The 25,316-nt window shown below is 37.4% G+C and overlaps 1 protein-coding gene across 1 annotated transcript in view; it reads left to right on the top strand.

The window, feature by feature from the left end:
• LOC113128321 (zeta-sarcoglycan-like) overlaps nt 1-25,316 on the top strand; it is a 321,035-nt gene that overhangs the window by 282,252 nt on the left and 13,467 nt on the right. The window contains exons 6-7 of the mRNA XM_026303565.1: nt 6-78; nt 23,694-23,817. Coding sequence (XP_026159350.1) covers nt 6-78; nt 23,694-23,817 — 197 coding nt within the window. The remainder of the gene's footprint in view (nt 1-5; nt 79-23,693; nt 23,818-25,316) is intronic.

Raw genomic sequence — 25,316 nt, 5'->3', positions numbered from 1 at the left:
TCTAGGGAATGAAGGTGTGGTGTTCAGCCATTCTGTAGAGACATCACATGTAAGGGCAGAACCCTTCCAGGACCTAAAGTAAGTACTCTAAATCATTTTCTGTGCAGCTTTCTGTGTGTGTGTGTGTGTGTGTGTGTGTGTGTGTGTGTGTGTGTGTGTGTGTGTGTGTGTGTGTGTGTGTGTGGATGCGTGCGTGCGTGTCTGTGTGTGTGTGTGTGTGTGTAAAAAAGCTGTCTGGTGCGTTGGTTCACTTTACAAGTTCCCCTTATTGTTAATATTTTAGTTGTGGTAGAATATTTGTGACGTGTATGTTCTTGTGAATAATTACCAACACAGTAGCACCGCAAATAACAATTTGGGGGAAAAGTGTTAGAGCTATCTCATTGGCCACTCTTGTCATACAGTGTACTAATGGCTTTAATCAGTTAATTGCAGAAAGTGGTGCTGATGATTGACAGTCTGGCACTCTTGACAGAGGAACAAAATCCCTCCTCTCTATAGTGTATAAGGGTCTGGCTGTTGCAAGTTAAGTCTTCCACTGATACATGCACTTAAACACATGTAGTGAAGGGTGCAAGCTCAGTTTTGTTATTATTTTTAGCTGTAACCTGAATTCCATGAAGACATAATTGGTGTGAGTGTAAATTGTTTTAAACTGGTGTAATCTAATGAGAATAGGGTCTTTTAAGTTAATTGTAACTGATGTAAGGTCATGGTTATCTTTATTATGACTCTTATTTGTAAATATACAGTAGAAAAAAAGTATGAAAGCAAGTATTTGAGACCATTGGTGGGTCTTCAATAATTACACAAAACAGGCTTCTTTAGTTCAGTTTGATCTATTTAACTATCTTCCAATAACAACAACTTCGAGTGCTGGTCCCCTTATCTCTGCATTAGAATGAGTCACACCAGCTAAAGGTGTGTATTTGTTTGTATCTTCTCCTCATACTCAATTGTGCTTTGGGTGTCTTTCAGGAGCATATGAAGTACCTTCATTACAAATGTCAGCCTCATTTGTGTATTGTCCGAGAGGATTTAGCTGAAGTGCCTTTTGGCCAGGGAGGAAAACACAAACAGAGAGGGAATAAAGGAAAATATGGATGAGGAAAGAGAAACAGAGTGGAAATTGAAGAAGTGATAAAGCATGTAGGAAAGCAAGATGCAATGCTCTGCACAAGGGACAGATATATAATTGACTGGATAGAGGGAGAAGAGGTATTGAGATTAGACACTAAACAGGACAGATAGAGGAGGAAGCAGGGCTGGGGAAGACGTGATGAAGTGGACAATCAAAAGATAGAGGAAACAGATGAAAGAGGGCAGACCATGGTGACAAAGAGAAAGAGTTTGGAAGGTGGGGACAGAAGTTAGTGTATAAAAGAATAGATTAAATCGACCTAGCTCCTGCCGGGAGATAATAATATACCAAAGAATATGACTGCATTCAGGGTATGCAAAATGGATACAGTTCCTTTTTCAAAAGAAAGAAATTACTGGAAAATAAAAGAGAAGTTTTGGAAATTGAACCAAAGTATAGGAGCAGTGCTTAACAAAATCACTTGCCCAATTTTGACTGGCTTTAAAAGACGCCGAGATAATGTTGACAGGGATGACATACATTTTTGAATATGGGGAATTAACGCATTATAGGTTGATTAGCATTTAATTTTTTTAATCAGTTGTAAAATCTTGTTAAAGTTGTTAAATCTATTTGCATCGTGCTTGGCAGGAGCACCATCAGTGGCTTTCATTTTATAAACAGAGACAGACAGACAGACAGACAGATAGAGAGAGAGAGAGAGAGAGAGAGATAAATAGATAGGTAGGTAGATTATTTAGTCATCCCCAAGGTGAAATTTTTAAGTTACAGTAGCAAAAGGCTCATACAGAAGCATAAAACTACACAACAATAACTTTCTAAAAATGTATTATAAGCGATTTAAAAAGCAGCAGAGTTGCTGCTGTACAATAGAGTTGTACAGCAGAGTTGCAATAAGTTTGGATGTTATTAAAACAACTCTACATTATCACAGTCAGTGATAATGAAAAAAAAAAACAGTCAGTTTTTGTTTGTTTGTTTGTTTGTTTTTTTAGGATTTCCTAAAATTGCCAAATCCTGGGGTTTAAATCCAGCATGAACCTTTTGAAATGAAATTTCTATCACTTTTCCCATTATTCTTTTCTCACTATATAGTTCCAAATAATAACCTTTGAAGAAAAAAAGAGAGATAAAAATGTGTCAGACATTCAATAGATTCAGGAACAGGGAGAAATTGAAATGACTTGACACAGACAGAGACAAAAGAATGGTTAGAAGCAAAGCAAAATGGGTAAAAGATGAAATAGGCCCACACAGACATGAGGAGGACCCAATGGAGAGGAGAAAAAGAAGATATTTTGAGGAGTGTGTGAACTAGAAAAGTTAGATTAGTTGAAGAAAACCAATAAGTGGTAGAGGGTAGTGTGGGGTTAGGTGGTGATGGAAAGATAACGGGGAAGGGAGGAGCAAGAACAGTGGGTCAATGGACAGGTCAGTGCTGATAAGGCAAATGATGAATCCTGTGGTAAAAGCCTAAGATAAAGACAGAGGAAAGGAAGTACTCATGGCTGTTGTTATACATTCATCACAGGCTTTCCTAACATTTGGGCTGTTTTATTTGTCATTTTATGTCATTAACACCGCTGTGGAGTGACAAATGATTGGTGTTGAAAAGCACTTCATGCATTAGTTTTGTCTGAATTGGCCTTATATTTATATTTACATGGCTCAGAACACTTAACAGCATGATTATACAGCTCGGGGCCTCAAATATTGATGCTTTGTCAAGTACCTTTTCTCCTACAGATGCTAAAGGGTACCTTTGTTATCCATTGGAGGCAATGGGTTTTAAGTAAACAGTATTAACCCAATGTGTCAGTATTTAACACCCACAGCAACAGCTCCAGTTGTGGACTTGGTGAGGTAGTATATGAAGGATGAAGGGCCTGCATTAGGGAGAGGTTGTGCTGGATGGGTGAGTGGACAAACATCAGACTTTTCCACAGGAGAAAGGTGCTCAATTCGGCTACATAAATTTGATGCCCTGGGATGACAATGGATTAAAATATATGAACACAGAAAATAAATACTGCATACTCCAGACACAAAGAAATAGTGTATAAAAGCAAACATTAAACCTCAGACATATAGCTCACATGAAGTCACCACATACACATCAATGAGTGCAGCCTTGTGAATACAACAGGAACAGAAAGACACATGCATAACTTACACTCATACACATTGCATTGACCTCTCCACTACATCATCTACTGCAGAGTTAATAAAAGCTGAGAAAAGTAACACTGATAAAAATGTGATTACATGCTTCAAATACTTCCCACTTTGTGTCATCAGTCATTAGCTGCTAAATGGTAGGGAAAGAAACAATAGACTGAATCATTATTATGGTGATTTTTTTTTTCAGTTTTTGATGTAACCCTATTTAATATGACTAATATTACAGATGGTTTCAACAAAAAGTAAGCATGGGTTTTATTCCATCTCTTTGTCTTTCTCATGAAATCTTTGTTCTCATGACTCCACTTCCTAGCTCTGTTTTGTTGACTAACTCTCTTAACATACGCACTTTTCTCTTTCCTGCTCTCATTCTGTCTAAAGCTTGCCATATGTGCATTCTTGCATTTTGCCTCTATCCCCCCTCTTTTTCTGTCTCATTATGAAAAGCAGAGCTTTATGCAGGGAAGGTAAATGGGACATGTAATGAGCGGATTGAAGTCCATTTAAAGCTAATGATCTATCTTACAGTTTAACAGTAAGAGAGGGCAAGAGGAAACAAGAGAAACAAAGAAAGATAGATGGTACACACTTATATACATAAACAAGTGCAGGTCAAGAAATTCCTATCAGGATTGTGTGTCTGCATTTATTGTCTATATAACTTCTGCAGATTAATTGTTTTAATATATATTTTACTGTACACATTGTGTTTTATAAGTAACTATGCTTTTTGCATACTGAGAAGAGAATGAACAATGCAGGAGACTGAGAAGAGTGGATGAAATATTAGATCAGACATATAACATCAAGTTATATTTGGGCTAACACAGACATGATGGGTAGAGTGAATGTGGGGAACAAGCACGTCACAAGTTGAAGAATCAAATTACTCCAGTCCTGAATTTTAACCACATACAACTAGAGGACTTGTACAAATGTAAAACAAAACAAAACATGGAGTCAAAGTATAAGTAACAACATTCTTGAAGTCTTATAATGTTTCAATCAAAGGGCCCAAACTGACTCTCTATGATTTTCTGCCTGTCATTTAAAATGTTTTAGGAGTTTTGCCATTAATAGCAGATGTGACTGCAGCTATAGAGACATGAATGCGTGACACACAGTGCTAGGAATGGGTTATACTAGCAGCATAGAAACAAAATGTTCAGCAGGTTGCTTTTCAGAGAACACTCCAGGAAGGCTTTTCGTGTATTTTCAAAACCTCAGGTGTGATCGCCACTGTGAGCCGCATTCACAATATTCTGCTTCTTTTTAAAATGCTTTTTCACTTCAAGTGCAGGGAGCGGTCGGGAGGCAAACGGAAAGTGGTTGCTTTGGAAAAAAAATGCCATGCTTGGCATTTTTTTTAAGCAGCTCAGTTCAACGTCTTACAGCAGCCTTCATGCAGGGACTTACTAAATAACATGACAAAAGACGTGGGACTTGACAGTACATAGATAGCCAACATCAACAACAACAAAAACTAACTGAAAATGGAGGAAGTAGCTGTAGAAAAGTTGGTGGATGTTTCACTGCTGAGGGAGCATTGGTTGTGTTGTGGGAGTATCTAAATGTAAATGTACCAACTGTAGCTGGTGCACTTCACTCATAAAAGCAGCGAGTCACTGCGATAACAAAGCTGCTTTTCATTATCACAATGTGTCGCTGAGGCAGCACTTTAGTTACAAAAACCACAATAGTGTGAATGCAAGATTATGTAGACAAGAAAAGTTCCCACATGCAATAATGACACTGTTTACAGGAAATATTAAAGGCACAGATGTTTGCCTTTAATGCAGTAGGTATGTTTTGAATACCTACAGTATCAGCTGGCATCTCAGTAGTCCTTTTTTGGCATTCTGCTGTTCCATACACAAATAAATTTATAAGCATGAATAAATAAATACATTTGCAGTCAGTATGTTGACCTTAAGTTGAAACTTTTTTTAAATGTTTTGATGTTTTTGCTGTTGTGTTTGTATGTTTGTATTTTAAAGTCCAAAAGATGGAAAAATAATTTCTTTGTGTTTTGAACAGTTTTGTTTTTTGCACTCTAAATGTTGCTTTAAGCAGTGACTTGATTCAGAAATAAAGGGCAAAAAACAAACCAGGCGACTTGGTACTGAAAGCTTTTTAAACACAAATACACTGCATAGTAATGTTTGCTCATGTGAGACATGGTTGCAAAACTCCTGAAAACAATGCATGCATGAAAACAATGGTCTGTTTGAGGTCTGCAGTATGAGGACCCTGCTCCTTTCCATGTAGTGTTATTGTCAGGCTGAATATGGCCTTTTTACAGCACTCAGCCCTAAGTGACATCAGTTAAGACCAAAACCATCTGTTTTATGACAGGTGCATTTTGACCAAGTCAAAGATAAATCAAACAATAACAGACCTTCAAACATGTTGCCTTTTATTTGGGATTTGTCTGGTTTCTGCTTAACCTTAATTGTGGAGTGTTTCAGTTACTGTCTTTCTGGTGCAGCTCACTCACAGAACAACCTAAATGTTTGATTGGCAGTATTTGAACAATTAGACAGTGGTAATTGTTTAAAAAACCACATTACTTCTTAATCATCTTTTCACATTTACCTTTTCATTCACTTGACTTCATTTTCTTACCCATTGCTTTGATTTGCAGCAATTCAGGCGGATGTGATTATTTTTATACCAATACTTATTTCAAACTCTGTCCCTTTTGTTCTTATTATTGCTTGTCACTTTTGAAGTGATTGTGTAAATAAGGTGTCACATTAAAATATCCTTAACAAGAAGAACGTGTTTGTGTAAAAACACAAATAATATTTGTTGAAAATTGAGTGACGTGAGTTATGAAATCAGTCAAAAGAAACTGACAGCAAGCTGCCAACGGGGAAGCCAGAGATTGAGGTAAAGAGGGAAGAACTTCAATCAACCCATAAAAAACTAAGGACAGCTGGAAAGTGAGATTGACAGTCAGCCAGTCAGACAGCCTTGATGGTGGTGTAATCTGCATACTTTTAATGTAAATCCTGTTTTAGTTTTATCAACAGTAGGTGCTAATCCCTGAGGTTCTTTTTTTTTTCATAGAAAATGAATTTAATCATGAACCTGGGCAGCCCTGTGATGGACTGGTGATCTGTCCAGGGTGTACCCCTGCCTTTCACCCAAAGAGAGCTGGGATAGGCTCCAGCTGATCCCTGTGACTCTAAATAGGAACAAGAGGGTATAGATGATGGATGGATGGATGGATGGATAATTATGGGGAGTATTCATCACACATTACAATTTAACCATTCATCCACCAGTACAACCCTATAAAATTTCATGTGCTCATGCAGTGGCCACTTTTAAAAGTGCTATCCCAAGCTAAGCCAGACATTAATATAGTCTCACCAGGGTTGAAGCGTGTCAGCCTCTGGGCAGATTCTTTATAGGTTTACATGGCCTTTTAAGCCATTTTGTGAAACAATAAAACTACATTTTTGTTGTGTTTATTATTGCAGCTATTGAATGCTCTGATTTCAAGGATTCAATTGAAACCAAGAAGTACACACAATTATAAAGGCTTCCAATATATTCACAAAATTGTCAGAGTGAATGTGGTCGTGTTCATGCATAGTTCTTGATGAATACTCAAGACTCAGGGTTCATAGTTGCATCTGTTGCTCTGATAACATGGTGAAGACTTCCTGGTGACATGACTTTAAAATGACCATGGATCTGGACATTGAGAAACCAGTCATCCTGCACTTACAAAATGTGTCTATGTTCCCGATGTTTGTTCCCTAAGCTCTGTTGGGTGTAAATATTCTCACATTGTTGTTCTGTGGTGCAGTTTGTGCTCACCATCCTCTCCCCACAAACCAGTCAGTCATTATAAAGCCTCCTTTAATGTGGGATGCAGACTGGGAGTTTGATAAAAGTCCTGATTGATTTGCCTCTGTAGAGAGAGGAAGTGTTCTAGTGGGAAGATTTAGTCTCCTGGTGGGAGTTTACTAACCAGCTCTGTGACCTTTCAGGTCTTCTATTTTTGTGCCCATCACATGGGTTAAACACAGCTGTTTTGGCCCTGCATTTCCTAGTGGTCACATTTCCACCAATAATTAAATAATTCTTTTTAAAGTCAGAGGTCTTGTAGTTAGTGACCCTTTCTATAGGCTTACTTTTCCTACAGAAAAAGTTAGCAAACAACATCTGTGTACCTGTGTAGCCCTTTAGCACAGTTAATGACACACTCAAAGAGACACGTGATGACAAATAATAAAGCAATGAGACACTTAAGCAACTTTTAATGTACAATAAGGGAAACATATAAATAGTACAAAAACAGTAAATGAAAAACAGAATAGTAGTAGGTTTGATACAGAAGCTGAAGGAAAGAGAATACTCAAGCAGAGTCATTACATTTATAATACAATTAATCAACAATTGCCTGACTAAAAAAGTTTGAGAAGTTTCACATAGCAACAGAGACCACTGGGTTATCTCAGATCTCAAACTTCATCTGATACTTGGCTCCACAATAGAGAGAAACAGGCTGTTGCAGTCAATATCTCCCTTTTTCTGTCCTCACTTTCATCCTCTTATGCCTCCCTCTGTGCTTTCTTTCCCCTCTCCAAGTCCTGGGGTCATGAGAAGACTCCCTGGGGAGAGTTAGCGCTAACATTCAGAAAAGGATTTGTGCTGTGTGCCCCTAACCTCTAGTATCTATTCATCTATGTATCCTTCCATCTGAGAAAGTTAAAGAGGACTGTGGAGGAACTTTGAGCCCTAGCACACTCAGGGGCATGGGAAAGGATTTTATTTAGAAAGGGCAGAATATTGTATGGTAACACTTGGGGCAGCAGTAGATGTGGAGTCTGATGTAAAATTGATCTTTATGCAAGAAGAACACACACACACCCCAGGTAACACACAAAAAGTGGAAATGATTAAAAACACATTCAGTGGATGTATATACTGTATATGTAATATACATGGTTAATACTATAGTTTTCTCAGAGGGCAAAAAAAAGTAAAAGCTCAAGGAAAGGAACTTTTCATTTGAAGCATTAGTCATTTTAAAAGTTTTAATATAATTTGACAAAGAATTGCAAGAATTTATTGTGACACCTCACAGTGGATGGTGTGCAGCTCAATATATCAGCAATTTCAAATGGTATAACTCCATTAATGTCATCACTATAATCATGTTTCGTAGTGGCCAACTGGCTAACTGTCAGTAAGCCAGACCGTGCATATCATACAGGTTTACAATTAGGCCAACTCAAGTTTTATTTTATGGATCCGACCGTGAAAATGTTGGTGTATTATAAATAACATAACCTGTAACCTTACGCTAGGGTGAAATAATGAATGTCTTACTAGAATATGTGTATACATACTATATATGTTTTCTGCATTTTGTAGTTGGTAGTATATTTAGTTACAAGTAGTAGCAAAAAGTTTCTAATTCATTGGCCCCTGTAATTGATGCAAACACTGCAGATCCCCAAACCCCATTTTAAGAGCCATTACATCCACCCCAAGACTGGTTGGGGAAAATTGCAGTAAAATGAGAACCGTTTTATCCATCTATCCATTCCCAAGTGGCAAAGTTGCAGAGTAAGACACTAGCCCACCCAACGCAGAACAATGAGAGTAATTTATAACACTTGGAATGTGTTTAACCACCCCTCCCCTTAACAACTAATCCCTCAAGGTGCTACTGGTAATGAGATTTTTTTTTAATTTCACTTTCGTAGTTTTTATTTTATATTCTTATAGCTTTGTTCTCCTCACACTGGGAGATCCACCTTTTCAGTGTCAAAGGTGGATTGTTCTTATTCTCTGTCCTTGTTTCCAAGTTGCCATCTAAATGAAATTGTTCTGTCCTTCTCGTTTTCTAATCCTTGGGTTTTCAATCATGGTTCTCTGGGGTGCTGCTAGGGTTTTTTTTTAGGGTGCAGGTAATCGCTGTTAATTGCATTCAACCCAGTGTCCCTGGTGTATAATAGCACCTGATTAAATAGCAAGACTGGTAGCCACCATTGCCCTGAATAGTGAGAGAGCCACTGTTTTAAACAAAATTAAGGGCATCTTGCTCTGCCCTTGTTTGTGTTATACATCTTTTCCTCCCAGCAGCTAAGGGACTGACCTCACTTGTTACATTAAGCATTTAGAGGGAAAGGTGCTCTTATTCTGCCTTTGTTTAATCAATTTCTTTCACCTTACTTTGCCTAATTCGTCCTAACCTTGTATGTACTGAATATTCAGCTGTGGTTTTCTGATTCTAAGTTGGGACCAAAAGTTGTTATACATGTTTCTCTGTAGTAGGTCCCTAAATGACACAAGTTCTTATATGACTTAATGGTCCTGGGTCTTAGGGGTACTTTCAATTAAACCCAATTACAGACTGTAACATTTTATGAGTCCTTGAGGTAGGATATGGGGAAATGATTCACTCTGTAGTCTCTATTTTCCTCTCCTCCCTCTCCTGCACATCTAATAGTTCACTCAACCCCAAACAAGTTTCTAAACAACTAAAGTTTGGTCAGAAAATATCTTTACTCACTTACTTTTCTTGTTTTTTATTGAACATATTTTTATAGCATTTCTGCCTAAACAGACTCAATAATACCAATGGATAGTTACAAGAACCACTTGACACTCATATTTTATGAATACTTAAATGGCCCAAAGTCAAAGGGTTAACAAATACTCCACAGAGTCGTGAACCTTCACACTAGAGAAGTGCACTTCACATGTACACTAAATTACAATCCTCAAATGCCTAGTAGAAAAAAACAGTGTCATCTGAGTTAGGCCCTCTTCCCATGCATATTTTGAAGCAGTCTCAGAGCAGATTTATCCAGGTTTCTGTTTGAGCAGCCAGCTGGAGAAGCATGGTCTGGGATGGAAAAGTACACCACCTAATTAGCTCCAAAAACTCAGAGAGTAAGTCAGCCCCTAGCTGTTTTTTGATTAAAAAGTTGGGGTTTGTGTCAAAGTAATTGGAAATCATTAACATTTAGAATGAGCCACATTCTCTTTGAACTGTGCCTTCGGGAAAAGCTTCTCTTCAACCTGCAAGAGTAGCAGTTCACTTGCATGATGGTTTGTGTCTGCCGTCTTTTTTTTTTGTTGTTTGTTTGGCACAGGTCAACTCAATATAGGGATCAATTGAAAGTTTGACAGAAAAACTTTATTTTCATCCTTTGTTGCTGTTATTCATTCGATCCATACTTTCAACAGTGATCACCACAGGCAGTGCTATGTGTAGAGGAGCTCAGAGTGCTGTTTTTGTGATGCCAATGGTAGATAGAAATTCTTACACATCCGCTTATAAAGCCAATTATATACCAGTATTTTTGACATGCTGTGAAGCACTATAAATTCACTATTTATTCAATATACTGACAAGTTAATGGAACACTGGAGTTGTCACCAATCAGTTGAACCAAAACCACATTTGCACTCCTTGCAAACGCACATAGATTTTCTACCATTTGATGTCCAGGGATTGGCTTTTGGATGCATCTAACGCCTCCCTTTTACTTGCTACAACAAGGACAATCAGCCCTGCCCTGCTCTGTTCTGTCTCTTATTGATTAGACACACAGGGAAATCAGGAAGAACAAAGGAAGAGAGGAAAGCCAAGCCAAATAACAAGCCAGCATGGCTATGGGAACAATCCATAATGTATCTGAATTTCTGGGTGTTTTGTGTATTTGTTAGACATGTTCTACAAATTGAAGCAGAACTTTTCCCCAGACATTTAAATTTGGTAGTAAGTGGAATGTCATACATTTTAGTGAAACCATTTAATGTGATAATGAAGTAGCTGGTAGGGGATGTCGTGATCAAATTTCTTGCCCCGTCTTAATAATTTAATGTTCGGTCATTGCTTAGGATCACAATCTGAAAGATTTTTCTATATGATACAGCAGCTCTGTACATCAGTGGGGTACAAGCCAAGGTCAGGTGTACTTGACAAGTTGATATTTGTTTGGGACATATCTCAGCTTTTTTAATGATCATGAATATCATAACATTTTATAGGGTGGTTGGTTTGAAACAAAACTAATTGCGTCTTAAGCAAAGCACAAAGAAAGAGCCCATTACAAAATGGTGAGGACTAAAATAAAATCTTATGATGAACAAATAACTTCATAGTTATGCACTTCCATTTTTGTTTCTGAATATAAAGATGGGGAGATACTGACATTTTTCACAGTTTGACTTAATTTTAGCAAGTTTTTTTTTTTACATACTTTTTTACATTGTCTGATGGACATGCCAACCCTGTCTCTCTTGATAGGCATCAATTTATCTCCTACTAATTTCAAAATATATTTTGATAAAAACATTGCCTTGATTATGCAGTGACAATATTTTTTGTCCATTTGTCCAGTGTTTCCTTTTAACACTTTACCTGCTGTTAGGAAAATATGTGGGTTTGTTAACAAAAAATGTCAACAAAGTAATCATATCCTGTCTAATTTTCAATATTTAATCGAGGCCTTTTGCTTCTTTAAGTTACCAAATGTGAACTTGTATCTATGCTCTGCACAGTGGTTGGTGTACTGTGTACTGTGTGCTGCTCTGATATTTGTTATTAGCTTAAAGTCTGGAATTTCATATGTTATAGTGCACAATACTTGGTATAAAGACTGTGGTAACATGGCACTGCAAATGTTTCCTTTCTGCTTTTCTATGTAATGAACTGCTCCCACAAGTCATTGTTCCTTATTAATGTGATTTTTGTTTTTTAATTGGCTCACAGAGCCTTGGAAAGCTGCCTCAGTAAGCTGCATGCATTGTTCTGAGGTTGTTTGCTTTTGTTGAAAATTGCTTATCTTTGTTAGTTATTGTTTATCAACTGCTGTTTATCATTGGATGCTGTTGTACACATCTTGAGGGGGAATATGTGAAAACAACAATACCCAGTAAATATTCAACACTGTCACCATATTGCCACACATCTGCTCATTGTGTGAATTTTAAGTCTGCTTGCAAGTTTCTGTGTATGTATGTGGGCTCAGCTGTTTTGTGTTTGTGTGTGTGGGTTGCAAAGATAGACGGCTGTTAATATCAGATTTTGCGACAGAGCCAAATGTTCCACTGTGGATAAAGACTATTACAAATGGCTAGAGGCTGTTTTTGCTAGACACTGAAATCATAGCAGATAAATAACTTTAGAAAACACAGAAACCACACACAGAGACACACACACAGATATTCACATACCTCATGTGCGTACACAAACATGATCCTAATACAAACACAGCAACAAGCGACTGTATTATTTGCAGATGATTATGAAAAAAAATCTTGACTTTTTTGTGGGGATTCAAAGTGGGAGAGTGAAAAGAGACATCCAGAATAGGCAGTAAAACAAAGTGACAAAGCTCAGTCTTGGGACTGTTACTCAAGTCACCATCACTAATAGGTAACTGTGAAGTTAGGAAAACTGAATTCAAATACACTACACAAGTTGTTATTGATACATGTCTTACTGGCCTCTATTATAATGATTAAGGCATGGTATTGTTCCCTTGGTATACTGCACAGTTAAGGAGCTGCTCACTCAGGGAGTATACTGCATTTAAGGTAATAGTGTTATTGATGACGAAGGGCCCTAAAGGCTTTGGATCTGGTCAAAGCAATTTTTCATTTGCATTTCAAATTAGATTATAGTTTTTGCTATTTTGAAGCTGTTATCTTTAACACACTGGAACAACTGGGAAGAAAACTTCCTTTTACACATTTACAGGAATTCAAAATTGGATCACTCATCACAGCTATGATAACAGATAGGTATGTCCACTGACTTACAAGTACAGCAAACATTGGAAGTTTGATTTAAGTTGTTGATGGATAGATACTTTGGATGACGTTATGACTTGCTGGCAATCAGATATCATTGTCAGTATTTTCTTGATGGGTTTGACTCACTGTGTGTACTTGGAGTTCATTTTGTATTACTTTAATTTTGACATGATGATTTTCCATGGGTCACTCAAATAGAAGCAAAAAATATGTAGAATTATTGTCATTCCTTATTTGATTTTTTAAAATTATTTTATAATTTGTGGAAAAAACAAATTTAATTTTTAAGAGATGAAAATATGACACTGACCAGATGTATAACTGGTCCTAAGGCATTTCTAAAAGTCAGTATTCAAACTGTGGTCTGTGTGTGGGGGTTACATGTTCTCATTATGCCTGTGTGGGTTTTCTCCAGTTACTCCGGTTTCTTCCCACATGCTTTGCACAACACATGCAGGTTCATGTTAGGCTAATTGGTGACTCTAAATTGCTCATATGTGAATGTGAGTGTTTTACCTGTGTGTGTAAGTCCTGTGATAGACTAGTGATCTGTACAAGGTGGACCCCGCTTCTTACCTAATGTCAGCTGGGATTGGCTCCAACCACCCCACTACACTAGATGTCCCAGGATAAGCGGTATAGAAAATGGATGGATGGGAAAGACAGCTATGGCTAGACTGAAAATAGCTCTGGACAAATATTGCAATGAATGAAGAGAAAAACTAGAAGCAGAGCAGGTGAAAATGAAAATAAAATGTAAAAGAAGATAAATAAGTGTAAAGTTGTTACATTTTTACCAACAGGAAGATGAGCCAGCCAGAATCTATCCAAGACAAGGGACAGGGAGGAGTAATGAAAGAAACACTGATGGGACAACTGTAGGAGGGCAGATAGTGAGGCAGACAAAGCAAGAAGTACAGTGTTTAGACCTTTTCTCCCTTTCAAAACACTCATTCTACTTTCCCTCGTTCTCTTCCCCATAACCTTTCTCTTAGTCCTTTATCTTGATTTTTTTATTTTTTTTTTTTGTCTTAATGGATTTCCCTTCTCCTTTTGTCCACTAGGGGGAAGGTATGAACTATTTTATATCGTCTATCTATGGCATGCTCCTTCATCTTTCATCTGAGTATCACATTTAATATCTTCTTTGACCACGTTTGAACAAAACAAAAAAATAATAATGATTTTCCACTGATAATAACTATAGCTGCATTAAAAGTAATATCCAGTCATATATCTCTGCACATTATGTTGGGAAGATGAAGAACATGAACTTTGTTAAAACACATTTTTTCATTTGCATGATCTGCCTGAACTGATACACAGTTCAAAAAGAACAAATACAACTTCTCTCATACATTTGCATTGTTACTTAACAGATTTTTACTGAAATGGTTGGTTGTCAGAGATGGACTGCCCTGCCAATATATTCCTTTTGTTTCTTTTTTTTTCCTTTTCGTAGTTATATGCCCAAATTCTGCACTACTTATGGAGGGGACAATATGCAATACTATCTACAACATATTAATTGTAAAGTTTAAAGTTACATTTTTAAAGCTTTAAAGCAAAGCTCATAACAGTTTTTTTTTTTCTTGAAGAATAAGCAAGTACACAGTAAAGCCAGAAGTTCTGGTTTATTTTAAATTTGGACATGAAGAGGAGGTGACCTTTCATGCATTCTTGACTGCAAACAATGGAAAAACACCTGGGAAATGATTCTTCTGTTTGCCTTGGTTACAAAAATACAGTACAAAAAGAACAGAAAATATTCATAAAATAACCTGTGTTCAATGCACCATATATTTTATTTATTCTTGTCTGTTGTTGATTTCTATTATCTGTTTTATTTCATTTTAAAGAAGATTGCAGTACATCATCACCTGCTGAATAGCTTATCTGATAATCTGGAAAAATGCACACTTTGTGCCACAAAATGCAGTCGAGGCAGTGGATTCTCTATATTAAAGTAGAAGAGTGGGCTTAGGTGACTTTCTCAGGGACACTTTATCAGATTTTATGGAAGCAGAGTGACGTTCACAATCTCTTTTCCCAACATATGTTCTTCCATCTATATAACCAATAATGTAAACAGCTAAAGTTGCACATATACTTGCAGACTTGCTTCTAACCTGTAAACGTTTCTGTGAGGACATACTGTCTTTAATATTTATCTGCTTTGTTAATCCCAGTATGTTCTGCTGTGGCAATTGCTTATCAAATTATCTTCAGTTCTCTGTATCTGTTCTTTTCTTATCTATAGCCTTCTCTATGCTGCTGCAAATACCCAGCTTCCCCACAGGGATCATTAAAGTTTCATCCAATATTTAGAAAAGTACAAGATAGCACCATTTGCAAGGGATATTAAATAACAAGGACTGCAGTACAATTGCTAAAGATGTCATTAGGAGCGAGGGCCTGTAGCAGCTTCTTAAGATGATGTCTTATTCCAGTGTCACACTGAGCCTCAAGTCTGCCAATGTGATTAATTTTTCTGGAAACAACTTGCTGTTTGCTGTTGAGTTGTCTTAATATTATTTTTATCAAATAAATAGATGTAGGTTCATGGTAAAGCTGTAGCTGATTGATAAAGAAAAAGACTGTTTTGTGTGTATATGGGAATCACAAAGGGCGTGTACTGATGGACATACCTAAGAAGTTGAATTTATTTGTACTTCATTTTAGATACTATGTACACCAGAAGTCACTCTCTCTTTTTAATAGTTTGTGTTTGCATCTCTTGTATATATATCTGCCTTTACACAACACACTTGCTGACAAATTCACAAGTTACTCCAAAGCGACTTTCAGAGGCTCTCGCTGTCCTCCTCACTGTGAAATGTAGTAGAGGAAATGGCTAATGGCACCGTGTGCAAAGAGAAAAAATGTCAAGCAATTTCATGCCTTTGTGCCTCCATTGGGCACCAAGCTGATAATTTAATCAGCAGTGAGAGACTAGCTTCACTCCTCTGCAACTTCAGCCATTCTTTCCATTGTTCATTGACTTGTTATTGCTAAAAAAAGAAATATCTGAAGACAGAAATTTACATAGATAAAAGGAAGTAAGGTTAAAAAAAGAGGCAGGTGAGTAGGGAATGAATGGATGAGAGGAAAAAAACTGAAAAGCTGTGTCCAGTCTGATGGTCCTCAATAATCAGTATGTACATTGAATTCTATCTTTTATTCTGAAAAACCTTTTAACTGAAGCTAAACTTACTTCTATGTCTATGTCAAAGATTTTTGAGTTTGTTCACACTGTAACACATGAACATTTACAGACAAAAAAAAAAAGTGCAGGGATATATGTGTGTGTTTGTTTTGCTCCCAGTTGTATGAGGGTGGAAAAACAGTGGGACAGCTTGTGCTTTTCTTTATTACTATTGGCTCAGTACTCCATACAGCAGAGCAGGAAAACAACATTACAGCTCTGTGGCATGCGCACACACACACACACACACACATACACACAAATTACTTGGTTTGAATTAAAATTTTAAGAATAGAGAGTCGCTGAAGTATGACATTGACTCTTCAGTGGTGTTGACCTCAATTTTAACACCTGCAACACAAACTTGTGTCTTTCTGGCACATGTAAACATGTCCACACATTCTTTCCACAAAGACAAACCTCTAATGTACCTTGACTCTCCCCGGTCCCACCTCAGTAACTCAGTAGGGACTTTTATAACTTTTCAAAAAAGCCCAAGGCTTACTCTTTTCAACTTTTTCAACCTCTTACACCCAGACAAAAGTTTGAAGATGCCATATTTCTGTATGCTGTGTCGAGCTGACTCTTTAAAAGTCAAAGACTGTTTTTCTGTCTTCAGTCTGGTCTCAATGCCTCACTCAGCACCACTTTTTAAAATGTAAAATGTTTTTAATGTGCTTCATGGACAGGGCTGGATACTGGCAGCAGGGGCACTGAGGCAGATGATGGAGCATTTACTGTGAAAAGGTTAAAGGTTTGCGTCCCAAATGGCAAGGTGGCGATAAGGTGGGGTTGCCTTCAGTGGTTCTGAAGAGGAAAAGGGCAGGATGAATGTCAGCCAAGTCTTCTGGGAAATATAAATCACACTAAAGAGCCCAGATTTGAACATTTTCAGTAAGATTTTCTGCACAACTTCTCATTTGCTCTGGTTTGAAATATAGTTTCATCCCACGGCTAGAGAACCAAACTTGCAAAATCTATGATGTCAAGGGAAACACTAGTGACTCAGTGCACTAGTGCACAGATATTTTCAGTTTCTCGTTTAGGAATGATGGGCCAATTTAAAACCAAATATTTTTGGTCTCACTGAAATACCTATCTGTGTCAGCTTTATGCATCCATAACAGCAAAAGTGGCCCTCTGTCTAGAAACTGTGATCCTTTGCAGGTTACCATTCTGACATTTTGTGCCATGCTTCACTTGTTATTTAGGCAATTGGCTGTACATAAAATTATTAGCTTCTCAAAATTAAGCAGTGGGGATTGAAACTGAAAGTGAGCTCAAGCATTTTAGGAAAGGTAGGACATGTATAAACTACTTAAACTACATCAAATACTTCATAGAGTTTTGAGCTGACTTGAACATCACAGGAAATAAACTGATGTTCTGGTCATACAGTATTCATTTAAAGTGACCAATATTTTCAGCCCAAATGCCACACATGTTGGTGGAAATGGCTCTTCAAATATAAGAGGGCCTGAAAATGTAGTTTGCAAATGTCCATACAGATATTTGTAACAGATTTCAAGCGTGAGTCCTCAGGATGCAGGGAAATAATTCCAATGGACCATGTTCAAGTAGAAGGTGGGAAAATGAAGGATGGTTGAAATGCATTTAGCTGCTTTATTTCAGGGTCTTGGTGTTGTCTGTGCTGATTTTAATTTAGAAAGTAATCTTTGATCAGATGTATTTCTGCATAGGAAAAAGTGAGAATATGGACTTCACAGCTACACTAATTGTAAATCAAAAATCCTCCCACTGTTTAGTTTACTTTAAGGTCAATGCATTTCAGTAATGCATATTCAACAAGTATTAGTCATGCTGAGAGAGCAGTGAATGACATAGCTTTCACTGAGATTAGGTTCAATTTCAGGGCTTTTAGACAACTGTCTTTTGCATGAATACTTTTTTAAAGACTAAATAAGTGTTTGATATTAGTACAAACATTTCTATCTGTCAGCTGAACACATTTAATTATTTGAGCTCTACAGGCTGACCTCAGACGCCCTGTTCAGTGAATCAAACCCTATTACGCCTCAGAAGCAAGGTCATTGTTTAAACTTAATGGCAATAAGACATACATTCACTGACCACAGGGAGTAGTACACAAGACAAAACGGCACTGAACTTCAAACTAAGATATAAAATGATGAAATATGTAAATAAGATTGCTAAATGTACCATAAAATTTCCAATATGTATTTCATACTGATCTCTGAAGTTTCTTAGATGCCATATTTCTTGAAATGTACACTACCAGTCAAAAGTTTGAACATGCTGTACAACTGAATAGAATTAGAAAGTGTGTCCAAACTTTTGACTGGTACTGTATATACTGTAGTCTCCCCTCTTATCTTTTTAGTGTCTAAGGCCCTCGTCCTCTACTTCTTTTTCTGTTTTTCCCCAAAAATGAATTAAGATTAAAACCTTTTCATGTTGATGTATTTCTGTCCTGCTTATCTTGTCAGGCTGGACAAATATGGCTGACGTATAAGATGGTCTTGCTGTGACTGAAGGTTAGATCCATAAGAGACAGGCGGGACAGGAAGGGGCCAAGGTTTGTTGGCATGAGAGCAAGCTAGAAAGAGAGGAATAACATAAAAATGGAAACAGAGATGGAGGGAGTGTTTTTTTGAATAATAAAGAAATGCAAAGATAACAGCTTAGCTGCAGACTCCTGCTATCTGACTCATAAAAAAAAGCACAACACCGCAGGGGCCTGACTAGAAACTTTATGTGGCAGTGTGTGTGTGTGAGACAGAGACAGAATATGTGAATGGGAGTGACAAAATATGATCATTTAGTACATGGAGCTTTCATTGTAAAAAATATACTTAACAGGCTATTTAACTCCTGTTGAGTCATCAAGATTAGGTGTTCTGCCAAACAACTGTAATTGTTTCTCATGCAAATCGATTTGTTGCAGCTTTGTTATGTTTCTATTAGTCATACGAGTATAAAAGACTACATTAGTATAATAGGTATAATAGAGAATTTGACCAGATGACACTGCTAGAGGAAAAGTTAGGAGATCATCAAATGTATTACAATTCATCCTGAGAGGGATATAAATATCTGCTCCAGATTTCAAAACAGTCCATTCCATAGCTGAGATGTTTCTGTCTGGACCAACATGGTGGACTGACTAACATTGGTACAGGATAGAGCCACCCTACCGATATGGCTGAAACTGTTAGTCATACTATTAATAATGATGTTCATAGATCATTTATTTATATCTAAAATAGTATGAATATAAATTCCCTTTCCAAACTTGTTATTATTACTGATTAGGGACAGGTTCTAATAGCTGGTTCAATTTTCCCAGTTGGAAAAATACCCAAAGTTAAGTCAGTTATGCATATGAGCAATTTATTTTATTGCTTTTGCTTTTGAGCAAATAGCAAAAGAGCAAAACAGCTTATGCAGCTGCAGCAAAGCCCCACATTGAGGATAAAATGCAGCAAAAAGTAAAAATTAGTGCAGGGTTAATGAATGTCACTGAGGAGTGATAAAATATGTCCTGAACGTCCAGCGCTTCAACAGCAGAAGGTCCATTGTCTAAGTTTAATAGTTAATTACTGTAGTTTCTATTAATGTCAGTGTCGTGCTAGTGTGGTAATTGGTCCTCAAATCACAATTAAAATCACTAAATGAGTTATTAACTTGGTTCAAAAACTAAATTCTTCTGTATTAAGTTATATCTTTTGTTAAACAAAATGGTTTCAATTAGTTTTCTTGCTGTTACAAAAAACTCTTTTTTTAACTAATGAAGTACTTTAACAGATTTAGTAGGGGATTTGAAAGGATTTGAATTTGATAAGTGGATTTAGACCTGGATTAAAATTTGATAAAACACTATCAGGCTCCATCCCAGTTCTTGAGTGAAGAGGGAGAGACAGGGAGTGGATTCATATTCCTGAAAAAAAAAATCTTTCATGGTCTATCATCTTTCATCTATTCTCTGTCAAATTTTTAAGAGAGTTTTCCTTTAATTCACAATTTAATAACATGTTATTCATATTATTCAGAGCTCATGTTTAATGTATGTGAGCACAAGACAAATAATAAATAATAAATTACAAATACTGTCATTCAAGGAAGAGCAATGCAATCCACAGCATTAACACTGGCCTCCAGACTATCCCCTAATACATACTTTACCCAAAGTTAATCAAGTTGAAACTTGTATGAAAACTCAAACCTAATTTTTCAGCTGTTAATCAATATTTGTGACAATTTTATTATGAAACCCATACATTCTAGTCCTGCCCACTGCTAATGCATCACTTTTCCATGGGTTTTCTCTTGCCAGCGACTGACAGTGACAGAACTGAATTGTTCTTATGATTTAAGAATTGAACACATTATCATACAAGTTACAGCAAATCACAGTTGGACAGTCTTCCCTTTCCCTCCGGCTCCTCATACTGTTTGCAGCACATTTTTCTTTGAGTGTCAAGAACTTTACACCGAATAAAATTTTTAAAAAGTTTGGGGTGGTCAGATTGTCTGACTGAACAGATGTCATCACGTAGATATGAGTTTTCCTCCTGGCAAATGTGTACATTTGTCTTCATATTAACAATGAGGAAAAACTGAAGTAAGAAAGTAATAGATGGCATGTTTGTGAAGGAGACAGACAGGTGAGTTAAATCAGAGGTGAAAGCAAACAGAGTTCGATGTTGAGATGGAGAGAGAGGGGCGAGAGACATAGAGTGATAGATCATCAGTATGTATGTGTGTGCCTGCCCATTATAGCTGGTTTCAGCCTGCAGCAGCGTCACTGTAATTGCCTTAGCTGTCAAACCAGCTGAAGATCCTCACATCACTGCTGTTGACTAGGCCAGCAAGCTCCCTCTCTTTCTCTTTCTCCCTCTCTTTCTCTTTCTCTTTCTCTTTCTCTAATTGTCTTTCTTTCCATTCCACATGCAAAGCTATAAGATAATGTATAATAGGATAAGTCTGTTTTCTTTCCCCCCTGACTAATCTCTTGTTTGGCTAGTTGTTTGTCTGTCTCTGTCTTTGTTTCTTTTTAGCTTAACCTCCGACTACCACAGCATACACTGTGTTTTTACAGATCAATAAGTCAGACCCAATGTGAAGTGCTGCTTCCAACACTTATTATATCACTGGGATGCTCAGAACTGTACCGTAAACCTTCCCTCACCTTTAATCCATCTCATGGCTCCACTACACCTTCAACACCCTTACTTTCAACCAAAAATAAATACCATAGCAAACAGGAAAACAATGTGGTCTGCAAAGGGTTTAACAATTTGCTACATTAAAATTAACAAATGACTTGTAAAATCAAATGCATTAAAGTTCTTTGTGAGATATAATTTTTAAATAAACTTTACATGATAAAAATACCATTAAAAAATAAAATTGTATTCTTGATATGGCTGACAATTGTAACTTTCTGTTACATCAAACAACCATTTTAAGTAATTTCACTATAAATTTCCATTTTCATTAAAATTAAAGTAGCAGATTATTGGGGTGTGATGCTTTTATTCTGATGCAAATGAGCCTGGTTAAACCTTTTTTCCTCTAATGAAGGTAAAGTCTCATATCCAAAGAATCTGCATTGGAAATCATTTTTATTTTGTCTAGAAAGATGTATTTTCATACACAATACGCAGCCAAATGACTTAAGGTGAACCGTGTCGGCAATAGAATAAATCAACCAACTAATAAAGCGTAAACAACCTGAAAATAAACCTGATAGCAGAAAAGAAGCATGTTGGAACAAACATTTTCTGAAGTGTATATTCATTACTTAGGTGCAACCAAATATGGAAAACCACTGCCAAGGGAGCTTTTGTCTATCTGCTAATGTTAAGTTCTTCAGATTGAGACCCTGAAAAGTAGAATTATTCCTCACCAAAGTACCTATGAGGAGGGTACACATTTTCTTCCGCCTGGGGACTCTATTTAAGTGAAGGACATTAAGGAAGGAAGTCTGGTATGATCATTCTCAGCCAAGGTACTGATGCTCAGTTATGGCTTTGGTTGTCCACAGGCTCGACACCTGAGTTTAGTTAATATGCCTTTTGCTGTTTCCCTTCAACCTCTCATCACAGACTGGGAAACCAACCAGTCTTGCCCTTGAGCAAAAGATGTCTGCAAAAATACCCTTAAAGCAAAGACTTTTTTCTGATTTGATCTTTGTGTGCTGTTTAATTTGTTATACTCCCACATCATAAACTGTAATTCTGTCTATTTGCTGAAAGAGCTATTTATTTATTCTCACTTGCCAACATGCCCTTGAGCGAAGCACTGTGCTTATCTAATGCCACCAAGCTGTTTAATCATCTCATATTGTTTTCAACTTTGCATCCCAGACGTAGTAGAGACCCTTTACAATCCAAGGACAGTGATCCTAACTGCAGCCAGAGTGCATTTTTAAGTATAACATCTCTTCCTATTCATTTGCATTGGTTTTATCACAAATAGTGAAAAATAAATGCCTTAGTACACACTAAAACTGATTAAAAAATCAGAAAGCATGCAATCGTACCTCAGCGCAGAAGCAGCTGAGGTACGAAGGTATATTAAACTCCTGAACCAAATATGAAATGCTATTTAGGTCATGGAAAGCATTGTTTTATGAAACACCTGAAATTTGAATTAATGTATTGTGTTTTACAAGGCCTTTTTAATTCAATTTTTATAGCATACGTAGCTTACTGAAAAATAGCTTGAAGCAAAGACTAGCAATCCACACCTTGTAACTGTTCTCTGCAACCATAGTCCTCTGTCGTTGCCATTACATTTGATTAAATATTTTATAGGAGAAAGTACATAACACAGACCAGTGCCACTAACACATCCATTTATAGCTTAAGCTAGTTTGTGATGCCTGTCCCTGGAGGAATAAAATGCAATGATATAATAAAAATACCATAAAAAATATAATATAAAGTGAAAATATATTGATCCAGAGAAGAAAGTTATCTGTTCAGTCTGTTTATTTATTTATTTATTTTTTAACATTCCCCAGACATGGACTGTGGGTCACTGAGCATGATACTAAGCAACATTGGAGTGGGGTTATATAAGTATTTAACAATAAGTGGTATTTTACCAGTTTGAGTGAAATTCTCAAAACATATTTAATGTCGGTACAGTGGTTAGCACAGTGGGAAGGTTCAGGGTTCGAACTCCATTGACCTGCAGCCTTTCTCTGTGCTTCTTCCAACATGACCAACGATATGCATTTTGATGATTTTTATTGAGCAACATAGGGGTTTGAGAACCTTGTACACAATCAATTTATTATTGATCTTGTAGTAACATTCTAAGGTGGCTGAAGCATCACCCTGAAACTGTCCTGTACATTCATACTGTTTCTCTGTGTAGGTGTGTGCTGCCACTGTTTTTAAGTGTGTTTATGTATCTCAGGCTAGAGTCTCCAACTCGGACCCTGACCCTGGAGGCCCCAAGAGGGGTGGAGGTCAATGCTGGAGTGGGAGACTTCACAGCTTCCTGTAGGAAAGACCTCCTCTTGCAGTCCTCAGAGGGAGAGGTATGTGTTTTTATTCATTTCTTTGGGAGTGTGTTTGTATGTCTCGCTGTCAGTTGGAATGCAGTTCACCTATGTATGTGTCTGTGTTTGGCTATCTGTGGAAGAAGCTGACAAAAATAGCTGTGTTCATATGTAAATATAAGGGACAACACAAACTAGCAAAACCGGTGAGGTGTGTGTCTCGGTAGAGTTAGTGCTGGGTCTGCTTCATTAAAGTACCTTATTAGGCTAATGAGCATCATCAATCCAAACGACCTTGTCCTCCTTTTCTTCCTGCCTCTTCTGATCCCTCCTATCTTCACCTTTTCTATTTGGGAGAAGTGACTTCATTAAAGCTGGTTTGATCAGGCTCCCTGTCAGTTGCTGCTGCTGCTGCTGCTGCTGGTGTGTGTGTGTGTGACTGTTCATTGTTAGCCTGCTATCTCACTGTCAAGCTCTTTGCATAGCAGCCTGCCACGTGTCTTGAGCACTGTAGCAGACTAGCCATTATCTTTATGCATGTGTGTGTGTTTGTGTGTACGTGTGCATGTGTATGCATCAGCCTGCAGTGTTGCATGTCCATTGAAGCATAGTGTGCCATTAGTAATTAACAGAAGAATGGCCCCTTCTTATATGTCACATTCACTGTCAATGTCAGGCCAAACACACAGCACTCACATGCAGCTGCACCACACACACACACACACACACGCACGCACGCACACACACACACACACACACACACACACACACACCTCCATAGACAGAGAGATAGAGAAAGGTGAGAGTGTTAAAAACCATTAACACCATAAATGAGACCAATGAGTTGATAGATTTTTGAGCTTGCAGACATGAACATGTATATGTCCGGTGCAGCTGTTCACTGTTGGATAAAAGGACTCTAATAAAACTGAACTGAAACAGAGCAAAACTATTAATTCAGCTATGAAATACTTTTGAGCGATGTTAAAGACTCAGATATCCATCCATCCATTATCTATACCTGCTTATTCCTATTTAGGGTCACAGGGATCTGCCTGTACACCCTGGACAGGTCACCAGTCCATCACAGGGCCAAGACTCAGATATCTCAGTTTAAAATAAAAGTGATAGAAGGAATAAAATATTTTAAAGACAACCAATTATTTAGACTGTAAAACTGAGGGAACAAAACTGAACACAAACCTATAGGTCTCAGCGTTACTGCTCAGTTTTTGCATGTTCTGGAGTTTTCACACATGTGTGTCGGGACAGTATGTGTTAGACTTGTGATAGTCTGATATCCTGTCTAGGGTTTACCCTAGTGAGATTAAAGGGAGTTTTATGGAGAGTTCAGAAGTGCTGAACTCTAACAGCTAGTCTTGGTTCCAGTGACTGGGTGCTGTCTTACTATCTTCCAATTCTTTTGCCCTATGTTATGCACTTCCCTGTTGGAGGGCAGACATCCAATCACCTGCTCAGCAGTGCACATGACATGTTAAAGTGTTTCCTTGAGCCAAGGATCACCAGTGCCAGACAGA

This window comes from Mastacembelus armatus, chromosome 1, assembly GCF_900324485.2.
Source record: "Mastacembelus armatus chromosome 1, fMasArm1.2, whole genome shotgun sequence".
NCBI classification, from domain to species: domain Eukaryota; kingdom Metazoa; phylum Chordata; class Actinopteri; order Synbranchiformes; family Mastacembelidae; genus Mastacembelus; species Mastacembelus armatus.
The sequence above is the reverse complement of the archived record's forward strand: the minus strand, read 5'-3'. Positions and strand labels throughout refer to the sequence as shown.